Below are 15629 nucleotides of genomic sequence, written 5' to 3'. Positions count from 1 at the left end.
GGGCTGTGGTCATGGAAGCCAAAGCCTTCCCGATGACACCAGCTCCACAGTCCAAAAAGTGTAAGCGTAGCAAGGATCAGATATTGGCAACTTCAGCCCTGCCCAACACACCCTTTTCAGCTGTTCCAATCTTCAATCCCTGTTCAAAACCTCAGCTAACTGAGCATTACATAGAGTCTACAGGGTTGAATCCTACCTACGCCAGGTAGCAGGTGGTAGTGGACTTTTTCTTCTTGTTCTTTCCTGCCTTGCCTAGGAAAAGCCCCAGAAAAAAAAAAGCTCCCAACAATGCAATCTCTTTCTACAGAGGACCTGGTAAGCTGCCATTGATGGTGTTATCTCATTGTCATTGGAGACCGTGCATTGATATGAGGGTGCCAGTCTTCCAGCAAATAGGGAAATCATTGGTGAATCTGTAGATGATTGAAGAGACTAGTCTGAGATCCATATGGTTGATTGCAGACATGGTAAATAGTTCCAGGAGAAAAGAGTAGAGCCTGGTAATGTTGGATCACAGCTCTTTCCCTTTGTCTCTCTTGTCGATTTGCCTCCATAGTGGGGTGAGTTTTGTCAAAATGATCAACGCCTTGTTGTACATCATGGCACCATTAAGGAGAATTCATAGCTTGAGCATCCCAAGTACTGATATTAACATTGCATTTCTTCAGATTGGCCTCCATGGTGTCCTTGAATCTCTTGTGTTGCCCACCCCTGCAGTGGTGACTTTCAGTGATTTGGGAGTCTAGGACTTGGTTTTGGAGCTGGTGCCACACAAATGTGATTTCAGTGCTGGTGGTGCTTGCTTGAGCCAGAATACTGGCATTCGTTCTTCTGCCCTTCCAACTGCTATGGAGGACTTTCTGATGTCATTGATGATGGTAATCTTCCAAAGCTTTCGGGCATTTCTGTTATTTCACTCGTATTTCACACCCATACAGCAAAGTAGGGATGACACCAGCCTAGTAGACAAGAATCTTGGTTTGGGTCCTGATGTCATGACCATCCAAGACATGTTTTTGGAGACCTATAACAGTAGCACTGGCAGATTTTATCTAGTATTGAATATTATTGGCTATATATACTTTTTGGGAAAGGTAGTTACCTAGATAAAGGAAAATGTTTAACATCCTCCAAGGATTGCTCTCTAATTGTAATATGTGGAGGAGCAGCTGACTGGTTTGGATAGGTTGTTAAAGGACCTGGAATTTTTCAATTTAGTGGGCATACATGACACAGTTGTCAGTGTATTTAAGATAAGTAGTGGACACTTGGTTATGATTTGGAATGTAAGCATTTGATATTAGAGATTCCCATCCATGTGACAGTGAATGCTGACTCCAGATAGAAGTCTGTCAGCAATGAGATGTTGAATAGCAGTAATATAGATGGAAAAGTGTGTTGGTGTGCTTACACATCTTTGCTTGTCTCCAGTTCTAATAGTCAAATAGGATGAGCCAACACTTAGGATGATTGCTATCATGTTACGGAGAAGCTTGATAATGGTTAGAAATTTTGGCAGGCATCCAAATCTCATCAGAATCCTCTATGGGGTCTCTGTTGCTTGAATCAAAGGCCTTAGGTCAATGAAGGCCATGTAAAACTCTCAGTGTTGCTCATGGCACTTCCCCTGCAGCTATCTAGCAGCACAGATCACGTCTGTTTTACCTCCGAGTCATCTGAAACCAGGTTGGGACTTGGGTAGAATCTCCTTAGCAAGAAAAGTTAGTCTATTGAGGAAAATGCAGTTGAGGATCTTCCCAGCTGTGGACAGGAGCAACACTACAATTACTCCAGCAACCCAGTCTCTCTCTCTTGAATATGGTAATGATTCTGGCATCTCTCCAATCATTGGGAATCTTCATGTTTCCAGAGTTTTATAACAAAGTTGTTGAGAGAGGGGTTTTTTCCCACCTTGCTTATAAATTTCAGTTGGTGTTCCATCTGAACTACATGCTTGTAGTTCAACTGCTTAATGGCTTTCAAGGCCCCTTGATAAGTTGGTGGATCTGCAAAGTAGTCCTTAATGGTGTTGTGGAATTGCTTCAGTGTTTTTGTCTACAACACTAGAATCTTGGTTCAGGAGGTCTTAAAAGTGCATCTTCTACCATGTGTTGATGGTGGAGCTGTCCTTTAGTGTGTTGTTGTATCTTTGGACCTCAGGGGGCTAGCTTCTTTTGTGCTTAGCCCATACATAGCTTTGGTTGAGCTGAAGAAACTTTGCATGTCATAGCTGTAACCAAACTTTTAAATCTTTTTTGCTTTGTCCTCCCACCACTTTTTCAGTCTTGAATTTTCCTTTGAGTGCCAGCTTTAATGTGACAGTAAGTGTCTTGCTTCTGTTGGCAGCTGATCTCATTCTGTCCAGCTTTGGAGGGCTCTTCTTTTTCTGTCCTGAGAACTTGTATCATTCTCATCAAACCAGTCCTGCTGTTTCTTTGTGGAGAAGCCTAGGGGTTCTTCACATGCATTGTGGATTTCTTTCTTGAGGCTCTTCCAGTTATCAGTACTGTCTAGATCATCATTAGAGGGTGTAGAGACTGTCTCACTGGGGCACTTCTGGAGATTATTACATGTAGCAGGCTTTTTCAAGCCCTCAAGATTGATCCTCTTCCTTGGTTGCTCCTTTTGTTTGTTTTGGGGCAATACTAATGGACATAATAAAATGCCTCAAATGATCCACCCAGTAGTCATCTTCACTACTCATAGCTCTGGTGATATGGACATCGTGATGGTCATAGGTATGGTCCTATGCATGCACAGGTGTTAGAGTTTTGGAAGGGGGGAGGGGAGGTCATATACCCATGAGGTCTTCCATTTGTTGTTTTTGCAGAATAAGGAGTTTATGATGTTGACGTGATGAAAGACATTTGTGGTATTGCTTCATGATTGTGCCTTTTGTGCCTAGCTTAGATGGTAGCTTCCCACTGCCAGCCTCCTATCTCTGGGTTCTTTGTCTTTCATGACAGTCTGCATGTAACTGAGATCCTTAAATAATGGGGTAATGAATTAAACCCATCAAGCGATGCATTGAATTACTGCACTAAATGTTGAACAAACTCCTTTTGAATTCCTCCTGCTTCTTCCTTAAGTCTTTCTTGTTGTTGTTTATTGGTTTGTTTTTGTTTTTTGAAGAAATAAAGCCAATTATTTGGCTATTAATGCATATGCTTCTGCCCGCTGAGGTTCCTGAAAGCCCCTAGGATTAGAAGTGGATCATAGGACAGTAAAATAGAAGCCACACGGGACTGATTTTATTCTACCACAAATTAAATAGAAGATAATTAGCCTCTATTACAAATGTAATCAACTTGTAACTTTGGACATATTTAAAGGTCTGGAAGAAAGGAGGCTAGACAGAGAATGCAGGTTTGCTAGCACAACAAGTTGACTGTAATGTTTGCTTCTCTGGTGAAGAGCCTTATTTAAAGATAAATAATAGCAAATCACAGCCCAGAGGCAAAAGGCCAGAGTTTTTTAGTGTAGCTCCATTCAGTACATTTACCAGGTCTAGCCCTGCTGTCCTCAATATCAGGATCCCTGCACTTTTGTGACCCCTGGCTTGAGCACAGATTGGCTTACTGTACATTGACCACAGTGCAAATGTTGATATTACAATTCCAAGTCACCTTTTTAGAGCCTTAATGTTTTGGGTTTCATTATGTCTATTGTTATGACCTGCAGGTTCTGCCTTAACAATATACATGGCTAATCATTTCTGCGTTTGCAGTTATTTAGTTGAAATTCTATCTGTTAGTGTAAAATATAATTGACTTTCCCAAGGTAATACAGCAGGGAAATCATAGAGATGGGTTAGAACGTAGACCCTTAGCCTTTTCTCTGCCACCACGATCCAAGTCCTATATGGGCTTTGACTTGCTACCAGCCACTCTTCCTTTCTTGTCCCCTTCTCCTCTCTCACCCCCCTTTTCTGGTATCTCAGGTCAAAGCCCAAAGATCCACGTGGAGATAAAAAGTTGAAACAGTTTCTCTTGGAACATGGCAAAGTGTATCTGATGTTTGTTGTAGAACAATGTCCTGAGCAGTCAGTCCTCCAGACATCTGACAATACATGGCTTCCACCCCAATTACGGCCTCTCTGAAAATCAGTGTGGGCCACTCTAGCCCTGGTGACAGATGTCAATTTCCAGGAAGTGAAAGGGCAGAAGTGACTTTGCCTACTTATTCATTACCCTGCATAGTGACTTGGAAGCCATTTTTGACCACCACCTGCTTGAGGTCAGCATTGGAGACTGCACCCATCCAAACAACCACACCCATTCACTCACCAGGGACATGCATCTAGTGGGGGCATCCTCCAATCCAGCCACCACCTACTGAGCCAAGGTTCATCCCTCTGTCTGTCCATCAATCAGTCCCCACCAGCCTTCATCCATCTATGTCCATCCTCCTTTAACCATGACCCCTCCATCCACATCCAACATCATGTGCAAGCTTGGCACCAAGTGGACCAGGGAGGAAGTAATATATCTCGTTGCCATTTGGGGGAAGGTAGAGAACCAGTAGAAAATCTATCTATTCAAGCCCCTAAAACCAGATGGTCTTTGTATCCTCATGGTGAATGATGAAGTGGTGTGCCAGAACGTGATGGACATGGTCTGCATCACCCAGCACAGCAAAGAGGCCTCTGATGCCACTGTGATCAAATTCATGCATTCCTCACAGAAGACTTCAGCAATGACCCAGGAGATGAACCAGGTTGAAGATTTTGGTGCAGACTTTGACATTAATCTAGACTCAGACCTCAGGTGGCCAGATTTCTCCAGCTGTTTCCTGTCCTCAGCATCCCAACCAGCCCTACTACGACAGGTCAGTATTTCAGAGCCAACAGGCTCACAGCCAGCTCCCAGGCCTCATGGAACTCATCAGTAGTTAATCTGTCCTTCTCCCAGTCACAAGGACCTAGCGTGCAAGAAGACCCAACCTAGACCATGACCTAACACTTACTGTGAGTAGTAACAGGTATTCAGTAGGGAAGGGCCAGGGAACACTAGCAGCTAGGAGAGGAAATGAAATGTTCCTTGTGAAACACCTTAGCCACACTTGGGAATTGCCCCAGTGCCCCACTGCAATGCTCTCTTCCCCAGTGTAATTACAGTGTAGATATGCACTGGAACCCCATGGCCTTGATAGGCGATTGTTCCAGCATCCCGCTCCCCCTATGTGTTACACTGTGCATTGAAGGCAGTACCACTTTATAGTAAATTGGTCAATTTGACTACAGGCATAATGGTCATTGCACCATTGTAATGGTCATTGTACTGGGGTTCCTTTCAACTTGAAAGTGATCAAAGACTGATTAGGATAATGGCTCACTTAACACTTCATGCAGCCTGCCCACCCTCGCACAGCAATAGCTGGCCCACATCCACAGAGACTCTTCTTCCTCCTCCTAGCTGTGCACCAAATGCATGCAGTCCTCACAGAACACTTCAGCAGTGACCCACTGCACGAATAGGCATTGCACCAGAGAATATCATGGCTTGCCTATCTGGTCCTTCTTTCTCTCAGCTAGGTAGCTTCTAATTGCTCAGTCACTGCTACCAAGGAACCAGTGGTTAATCAACCCATTCCTGACTGGGGCATTGGGTCAGAGAGTCCCATCGGCCCAAACCATCCCCCTGTGGCCCCTCTTCACTCTGTCTCTACAACCCAGGAGAGACTTGATACAATTACCATCACTCCCATGCAAACAAATCATTAGGAAAAAATAAAGGCACTTCATTTCAAAACAATGCATTCCAAGCATGTAAGCAAGGATAGCAGAAAGCAAACTACTGTAAATCAGCAATGTAGTCTTTTGGTCAATGCAACCCCCACTGGTTGTGCAATTTCTGCCCTGCAGTGCAGCAAGCGTAGTTCAGAATGCTTGTCAAAGCTCCTGCCGGCCCCAGACCCTAGAGTTGGTAACCAGGGTCTCTGGGTACCAATATCCATGAAGTAGGGGAGGGAGGGAGAATGGGTGACTGCCCCCCCTTTCCCAGAAATCATTTGAAGTTCTATTGGTGATTGCGCCCATCAAACAGCTCATACCATTATGGGCTCGTTCATGGCTGCAGATATTGGTGTCCAAGTTGTTGGGGTGCTAGTGTCTCTCTGGGTGAGGGTGGAGGTAGGGGGGATGGAGGAAGCAGTGCAGCATCAGCCTTTTGAGTGTTTGTGCCAGCAAGTAGCTGCCCATTAAGCTAGACACAGACATGTGGTGATCTTAATCATGTCCCAGTTGCTCTGTGACAGAGTGGCTGGTCAGGTATACCATCAGATTCTCCCTGACAGTTAATGACCCTACACTGCAGAGCCACTGTAGCAAGTCATCTTTTTCCATGAGTTAAAGTAATCTGGGACCACCATTTCTTGCAGTAACAGTACAGCAAAGATCATTGGGCTACCTTGCACAACAGTGAACAACTCCTGCCTCTGAAGTGGGGTCAACTGCATCAGGGTCACGCTGGGCAGGCTGAAGGTATCCTGTTAAGTCTGTTAAGGGTCCCACCACAGATCAATATTTCTGACTGCCTATAAGAGCAGACTGCACATTTGCCAACATCACTACACTCTTTAAGTGGCCAGCTCAGTACCAGGCAACCCATGATCCTTTGTGCCCAGTGGCCCTTTCTGTACCCCTGCAATGTAAGCATATGCCTGTCTAAGGAAACCCCCTGGTTTTCCATGTGCAAGGAGAGCAGAGGGGAGAGTGAACTTACCTTGTTGAGAGTCAGTAGGTCAAATAATCCTGTGTACTGACTGGATGGTCTTTTAAGTTCTTTGTGGTATCAGGGCAACAGTGAGCAAAACAATGAACTTCTTTTTTCTATGCTTTTCTTTTAGGCTGACACCTACAAATGATGGTGATGACACCACAGCATCCTATTATGGTTGAAGAATGTAGGCAGAGACCGGGGCCCAGAAAGCATCCAGGCAGAGGAAGAGCCACACACATACAGTAACATGAACTGGGCTCTTTGGTGGAGGATAGCTGGTCCTGGGTCAGAGGCAAGGGAGTGGCAGGAGAAAGAGCAGCTATATGACTGCCAGCACATAGTGATGGTCAGCTATGGGATCCAGCAGTCCCGACTCTGTTGTGGCTTGCCAGACAGCATTCAGAGGCCCAGACCCCTCTACACAACAGACAATGGAGTCACTAATGAAGTCTGCAAGGGATGAGAAGGCATCCATGGATTGTGTCACGTCTGTATTGACCCTGCAGACTGAGAGCATGCTTGGTGCACTTGTCACCCTACAATATAATGGTCCAGCCAGACTGACCGCAGGCCCCAGGGGACAGATGCTGCTATCCAGCATCGTGCCCCCACAGGGTTCTTCTGCTGAGATGGAAATAAGCACTCCACAGCTGTCAGCCATGCATACCACATGGCTGGAACCAACATCCAACAGTGGCAGTCAGCAGTTAGCTACCCCTCCACGTAGCAACAGGCATCACTGCAACCTGGGAACATACTGCATGCATGCACCACAGTCATGCTGGACCTGCACTGTATTCACATTCATGGCACAGCAGTAATGGATGCTGGAACCTTGGGAAGTTATTAGGTCCATATTTTTCTGGGTTTGTGATGAAGGTGTGGGTTGCTCTTTTGACTCTGGTTTCTGGGTTTGTTCATCCTGATTTTGGTGCCTTTAGAATCTTCTCATGCGCTGTTTAATTAAAGATCTGCCTACTGCCTAGCATTCAATTATTTTGTGTAATAGGGCTGAAATACCAGCTGGTCAACACAAGCACTTACAAGAACAGAAAGCAAAGGTGGGGGCAGCTTCTGTGGGAGCAAATTTCCTCCTTTGACCCAAGCTCTCACTTTTTCCCCTGCCCTATGCTTAGGAGATGGCTCTGCAGCTAATGGTTATCAAAAATAGCAGGTTTCACAGGAGTTGTTTTCCCAGCCTGGCCCAAGCTTTCCCTTCCCCACACGAGGGAGGCTGGTTCACCCCTGCCCTCACCCAGCACCCATGGCCACAACGTGGCAGAAACACCTTCTGGTGGCTCCACACCAACTCAAAATGGCCACCGTGCCCACTGCCCCCTCTCAAGCTCCCTCTGCCAGTGCTGCAAATGACCTCATGAGAGCACAAATTAGATTGACAGTATATAATTGTGCACTTCTAAAAACTGCGGTGTTGGGGGTTGGGGGGGTAGAGCCTTTTGTTTTTCAGACAGCAACATCTTGTTAAGGTGGTTTGGGATCACTGGTCCTCACTCGCATCCAACTTTTACTAATGGCTCCACATGCTGCACCTTTGGCAACCACTTTTGCCAATGGGCTGAACGTAGTAAGTGCAGACAGTTCTCATCCTTAAGAGCTGTCCTCTGGTCATCATAATGGCATCTGTGGTGGAAGAGGACATTTCCCAATGGCAAAGCTGGCAGAAGAAGAAGACAGTAATTACAACCACTGCCTTGTGGATTGATAGCCTAAGGGAGTAAATCCTGAAAGAAAATCTGGAGCTGAGCCTGTAAGGCAGTTAGGTGATTATTTAATCTTCATTCCAGCAGCTCCTACAACTTTCCAGCCTCACATCTTATTGGTTCTACCTTTGCTGACTTATCCACTAGAAAGTCAAAGGGTAATTCTGATGCTTGGGCAACATGTGATCACTTAGCAAATGCCCAAGCTTTTGCACCCTGAAAAGGTTACTCCAGTTTTGACAATACATTGAAATAAATGAGTTGACAATTACTGGTTATAACCCACAGACTGACTGGCATAGATCTAGGTGCCAGTGGCTATCTCAGGGTAGGAGAGGTCATTACACCTTGCTGGAAAACTATCGCCTACCTCAAACTGGGCAGTCCCCAGCCAAAAAGGCATTTTCCTGCCACAGTCTGCTGCTTCCATGGGTGCTTGGAGCTTAAAGATTCAACGTGAAAGCAGATTGCTATCGTGTACCACCAGCTACTACAAAAATGCAAGGAAAAAATTTTCAATCCTACAGACTGGAATTTGGAATGTATTTTACAGGAACCTCATGTATATCTGACAATCTCCAAACCACTGATGATGCATGCAAAACTGCAGTCATTGGTGCAGAACTGCAGAGACTGAATGTTGATATCCTCACTGTATAAGAGACCAGCCTACCAGGCACTAAGGCGTAGTTCTTCTAGCCTGAAGAAATTGGAGAGTGTGGTGTTGGGTTTGCAGTCAAAAATAAACTGCTGTTTGCAATACAACCCCCAAACAAAGGCTCTGAAAGATGAATAGTACTTTAGCTCACTACTGTTTCTGGTCCTGTCAAACTCCGATGTGCATGTGCTCCAACTCTCACTGCTTCTTTGATGAGGTTAGTGTCTTAATTAGTTCTGCTCAGAAACTTCAACACAAGGGTTGACACTGAGCACACTGCATGGCCTCAATGAGCACCAATGGGGAAGGCAGAATGAATGAAAACAGAGGTTTGTCTAAGCTATCTTCATGCAGCGAGCTATGTATAATGAATTATTTTTTCAATAGGAAATCTCAACGCCAAAGTATCTCGGTGCCACCATTGATCTGGACCTTGGCATCACCTGCTCACGAGACTTCTGTGATGTAATCATTATGTGATTTTATCAGAGTGCTGACTGAGATGGTATGCCCTAAAGTCAAACTGCATCCCAGGAAATTGTAAAAGAGTAAGAAACTCTCCTTAATACGAATAAATCCCACATGACTGAAAGCTGAAGACACATCATCTCACTTTATCAAAACTCTCTCTGGGGCTCTATCATATCTTAAGCCATGTAATACTGCTGAGAAGAAACGGGTTCAGCTCAAAGGGGCCATCTATCAAACTGCCTTGGACTCTTGTTATACCTTGCATCTCAGCTCAAATTATTGATTTGATGAGAACTCATCTGAAATTATCCCACTCATAGAAAAGAAATGGTCACGGCTCCTTAAAATGTGTGACCCTAGCCACTCCAACTTGCAGGCGCTTTGAGAGATCAGGTAAAATGTCAAACATACAGTGAGATGGTGTGCAAACAATTATTGGCTGCAACTGAGCAAAAGTATCCAAAAGGCTGCTGACCAAGACAACACGCAAGCAATGTATGGGGCCATCAGAAAAGCTCTCGGGCCTGCTCCAAGGATGACCACCCATTTAAAATCTTTCACAGGTGAAGTCATCAGTGACCACAATAAGCAGATGGATTGATGGGTTGAACATTACTCAGAACTATACTCTCATAAAAATGTGGTCCATGACACTGCTTTCGATGCACTTGAAGACCTCTCAGCCCTGACAGTGCTTGACCATGAACCTACCGTAGATAAAGTAGAAAAAGCCATTGATCAGCTTCCTTGTGGTAAAGCCCTAGGTGCAGATTACATACCAGCTGAAGTTAAGTGAGGGAAATCCATCTTCCTCCTCCATTTGCACAAATTAATTTGTATGTGTTGGAAAGAAGGTACAGTTCCTCAAGACATGAAGGATGCAAGCATAGTCTGACTGTACAAAAACAGAGGTGATATAAATGACTGCAGTAACAATAGTGGTACATCCTTATTTTGCATCATTTGGAATCTGTTTGCCAAAGGTGTCCTGCTAAGACTGCAGACCCTTGTGGACATAGTCTACCCTGAGTCTCAAAATGGTTTCAGTTCCAGTAGATCCACAATGGATATAATATTTTCCTTGAGACAGGTACAAGAAAAGTACAATCTCTGTACATAGTATTTGTCCATATCCTTAGTACTTTCTACATCCATACTCAGGTATCCTCAATTAGTATCTTAACACATTGTCTAGTCCAATTCTGTTAATTTAAGACCATGGAGATTGAGCCTTTGGTAGGTTACTGGGAAGCACCACAGCTTCTTGAGTGGCTGAGGAGTCTGATGTGTGACAAGCAGACCTTCCAGCAAGATGCACATCCAACCTTGGTTAAGCTTGCAGTGGCATGCCAAATACCATCCTGTCTTGCCTGCTTCTGACACCTGTTCTCTATCTTATCATTGACCCGCTCTGTCTCAAAACAGTGTAGGCCCTGCTTCGTAGCAGCTTTCCACTTGCAGTGGTCTGAAGCAATTGATTCCCACCATTGACCACTGATGCATAGCTCGTGAAGGTTTTTCTTGCAAACATCAACAAAACGGAGTTTTGGCTGTCCAAGTTCACATTTGCCAATGGCCCTCTCACCACAGAGTATGTCCTTGGGGATTCCACCATTGCTTATATGATTCATGTCCTAACCAAGAAAGGCATGTCTGTCTCAGGAGCACAAACATACTAGGTATCTTGGCCCATTCCAGAACAAAGTTGGAGATTTTGTCACATCCATGTCATGCTCAAAATACGGTAGAAACATCTAAGATGGAAACTGTTCAGTTTTCTTTCTTCCTTGGCATAAAGAGCCCATGTTGCACTGCCATACAATAGAGAGCTAAGTATGCAAATGCTGTAGATGGACATCTTTGTTGATAGAGCGCTCCATTTTTCCAAACTCGCTTTTGAAGTTTAGCTATGGCATTGCTTGCCTTTCCAATGCAAGCATTAATTTTACCTTCCAAGCCAAGATTATACAGGTGCATTTTTCAACCACTTCCAAGGTTGTGCAGTCACTGGCCAAGCACCCAAAAGGCTCAAGTGCTATCAGCCCAAGCAGGCTCCATGCCTCCATGTGCAGCTTCCCTGAAGGGCTGATACTGCACTGCTCCAGGTCTGTGTGCTGTCAGCCAGGCGGGCACTCCACGTGGAAGTTTCCCTAACACCTCCCTGCTCCCTCAGGCCCTAGCCAGCTTCTTGCAGGAGTGCCCACTTGGCCGGTGGCACATGGACCTGGAATGGCACATGAAGTCGCACGTGGAAGTGTGGAGCCTACTTGGGCCAATAGCGCCCTGCTCGCTGTCCACGTGCCACTGGCCAGGCAGGCACTCCATGTCTTCCCCTAACACCTCCCCACTCTTTCAGCCTCCAGCCAGCTTCCCCCCAGCCCTGCCGGTACCCCCCAGCCTTGACCTGCAACCCCCTGACCAGCTGCAACCCCCACTTACCTCACAGGTTCCAGGAAGGAAAGTGAGCCTGAGCCAAGCCTTGGGTGACTACGAGCCCCAGGCCCCACCCTTTCTCCCTCTCCGTCTCCCTGCAGACAGGGTTGGAGGTTTCCTGCCTTTTTTGTATTTAGCTCTTGCAGGCTGGAACTCTGCCAGCCTGCAGAGCTCTTTGCAAAAGCAGGACATCCACAGGTTTCTCTGCTAAAAGGTAAAATCCATTTTTTCTCTGATAAAATAGGGAAATCTGTGGGTTTCCTTGTTTTCCCATGGGAAACAGGAAACCGAGATCCCTGCTAATGAGGCAGAGAAGTGAAGTGTAGGTGTGTAAACTTTGCCCCCCCCCCCAAAAAAAAACAAAAACAAGTAGAGATAAACATCTTGATAGAGAGAGAGAAGAATTGGTATGGGAAGAGAGGGAGCACACAAGTATAAATACAGGTCCTGCAAGACCTGTCTCCCTTAGTATGTTATTTATGTTATCCAGAGTCGCTATGTCGCTACCTGTCAAAAGCAAGCTTCACTAAGCTGGACTGACTTTTTAAATCAGCCAGCGGGTGTACTGTCTGAGAACAATAAACCTTTCTGAACTTTCATCCCCCAAACAGATGCAAGTAATTTTTTCTTCATTGCCTTTGGAGTATGGCCTACTAGGGTCAACCTTCCAGAACACACAGATTCTAGCAGCCTGTGTATCAGAAATTACAGCAGCAAGCTACCATCCAAGACAACACTCCCTATGGCTCAGAACAGCAGGGATGAGTTCAGATACTAATTAAAATTTGCCAGAATACTTCCCATTTGTTCTCACAAAGGCAATGCCTGCATTTCGGGAGGTTTCCATTGTCTTCATGACTCCTTTAAAAAAATCTTCTGCTTTAAAACCAAAGCTAGTGAGCTTTGTTTGTCTTGATACACAGACATTTTAAAGGAAAAAGACTTTCAAGCAGAGCAACCAACTATTTAAGAAAGCCTTTAAAGCAAGGTAGTTTGATGAGGGAGTAGGATGAACTAAGCTTGAAACTTGTAACAACACAGAACAAACTGCAGGAAACCAGCAAGCAGCTCCAGTATATTGAAAGGAATAGGGTTGCGCTAAAGAAAGGTTTCTTCATAGAGTTTATAAGACCTAGTAAATTCTTTTCATCATCCAGCACCAAAAATATGGAGCATCTCAGCCTGCCTTCTGCACAGCTTGCTTCTATCATGCAGCCTTGTAGAAATGAGCAAGACATTTTAAAAACAAAAACAATCAAAACATTGCTTCATGCTTTGCTCTGGCTCTGCTGAGTCAATCAGATGACACTATGGCATACCTACAATGTGCATACCCTAAAATAAGGCTGTAGACACTAGGTGGCATTGTATTTCCCTCTGACATTTTTGGCATTTACAGACAGGGATTCTGTTTTCTAGTTGCGTAAGCCTGAATGAGGAGAAGGGCCCTCCCATGTTTTACGCCCCAATAGCTTAGTGGTCACCTGAGGAGCCAGAGACCTAAGGTTTTACCTGTCCCTCCTTTCCCTAGAGTGGGTTTAGATTTTGTATTTTCCTGATATGTCAGCAGAGTAGGGAGACCAGCAATCCTTAACTAGGTGGGACAGTTCTGAAATGTGAACATTAAGTCCTGGTCCTGGGCTGAATGACTCCAGGACAGGATTTGTCCTGGATTTCCCTGGACACAATCAATTATCGTCCAGTATAATGTGCAGGGGTCCAGGTTTTCCATTGGCTGTGGGAAACAGTGAGTTTCTCCTTGCAGACTGGCAAAGTTCCAGCCCACAAGTGGCTGCTTAGGGCTAGGGGGAGTGAGATGCAAGGGGCACCATTGTATATGTTTGTGCTCGCACACATGTATGTGGCCAACATACAGCCAGGCAGTGGTGGAGTGCAGCTCCTCTAGCTGCCTGCAGGTAAGTCAGGGGAGGGGATGGGGGAGAACTGAGGTCCCTGTGGTGAGGGAGGGAGTGAGGCAGGGTTGGCGGCTGGAGCTGAGGCTGTGGGTGCTGCCCAGCTGGGGTAGTGCATGGGGCCCGGGGCTGGGGCAGGAATGCACAACTGTGGGGCTGGCTGGGAACAGGACAGAGCCACGGGTGGCTCATCTGGGGAGTGTGGGAGAGGCTGGTTTCCCACTGCTGTATGCACTCCTGGGGAGGGGGGGTGGAAGCAGGTGCCCCTCCAGATCTGTGTGTGGTGTGAGAGCCTGGGCTGCTCGCTGCAGGCTCAGGGCTCCCTGCCATGAATGGCATGTGCCCCTGGCAGCTGGGCTGGGGGGGAAGGGGGAGGGCATGGCTGTGCTGGCAGTGGTGCGAGTACGGCAGTGGTGCCAGAAGCCTGGTGTCAGTAAGCACAGAGCTCCCACAGACACTGCCAGCACTGTTGGCAGCAGGGGGAGGATGGGGGGGGGGGGGGGAAGCAGCGACCACCTGCAGGCACTGCCAGCAGCATTGGCAGTGGCTGGGGTGATCGTGGACTGCCTGTAGACACTGCTGGTGGTGTTGGCAGTGGGGTGGCAGGCAGCGACCACCCACAGGCTCCGCCAATGGTGTCGGTGGTGCCTTTTTGCAGGGGGTGCACCACTATGCTCAAGGGGTGCATGTGCACCTGTGTGCAATCCCTACACATCGTCCCTTCTCCCTCCCTGCTGCCCTCCCTGGGACTTCCACACACTATCAGGAATCCCATGCCAGCCACACCACTATGGCAAGGTTCTTCCTGCCCACCCAACACTGGGGGGGCAGGCACAACTGTGCTGCCACCCCTGCTGCTACCAGGCAGGCAGAGGGCACCTCACCATAGTGGCATGACTGGCATGGGACTCCCAGTGGCAGCAGCAGGGGCACCAAACCCCTCCGCCCTCCTGTGCTGGTCCTCACCCACTGGCCTGGAGAGGCACCCAGGGGGAAGGCAGCAGGGTCAAGAGCCCCAAGCCCCACAGTGGGCAGCCTGCATCCTCCCTTGCACACCCGGGCTCTGTTCAGCTTTGTTCCAGCCATGCCACCCTCGGAGGGGCGGGGGGGGGCATGTGTCCCACTTTTCCATTTTCAGAAGGTGTTCACCCTACAGCAGAGTGCTCTAACTATAATGTCACAAGTCAGGCATTATTCAGACCCCATTCTGGCACTGCTTTTGAAGCTGGGTTACTTCCCCTTTGATTTAATTGTCATTGAAAAATGAGGAGTAGTTCAATGAGAAAGTTTGTGCCTCATGGAGAGCAGTGCTCCAGGCTAGCTGCCCTTCCCTTACAGGGCAGCCACTATCTCGCTGAGGTACGCCTTTTGCCTTGTTCTCTTCCTCTCGGTCCTACATATCTTTCTCTCCTGGCTACCCAGCATGCGAGCTTCCAAAGAAACACTGGAGAGCAGTGTAATGCCTAACCTGTAGGTTGGTCATTGGAGCATGGGGGTAAGCACTCAGACCCATACAAGTCCAAATACCCTTTAGGCAAAGATGACCCAAAATGCATGTCTCGGCTATTCCAAGTGAGCACTCTAATCATTCGTCTACTTTGGATACAACACGCTAGCACCCGCTTCTTCTAAGTTTTAGGTTACCTACATGTTTGGGACTTAGATGACGGTATATCTAAAAGGTTTGAGATCGGTGCCTAGCTTGCTGTGCATG

At 46.7% G+C, this 15629-nt stretch overlaps 1 protein-coding gene across 6 annotated transcripts in view; it reads left to right on the top strand.

Moving 5' to 3' along the window:
• Positions 1 to 15629, top strand: part of PCGF3 (polycomb group ring finger 3) — a 149972-nt gene that overhangs the window by 85040 nt on the left and 49303 nt on the right. For 3 of the 6 annotated variants that reach the window (XM_019554849.1, XM_019554852.1, XM_019554848.1), the window contains 2 exons: positions 4684 to 4827; positions 6847 to 7712. The exons of 2 other annotated variants lie outside the window; for them this stretch is intronic. In XM_019554849.1, the coding sequence (XP_019410394.1) occupies positions 4684 to 4827; positions 6847 to 6864 (162 nt within the window). In that variant the 3' untranslated portion in view covers positions 6865 to 7712. One more of the 6 variants, XM_019554853.1, reaches the window with a different exon arrangement.

The sequence above is a fragment of the Crocodylus porosus genome, unplaced genomic scaffold (assembly GCF_001723895.1).
Source record: "Crocodylus porosus isolate Cpor-Errol unplaced genomic scaffold, CroPor_comp1, whole genome shotgun sequence".
Classification (NCBI taxonomy): Eukaryota; Metazoa; Chordata; order Crocodylia; family Crocodylidae; genus Crocodylus; species Crocodylus porosus.
Note: the sequence above shows the minus strand (reverse complement) of the source record. Positions and strands in the feature narration are given on the sequence as shown.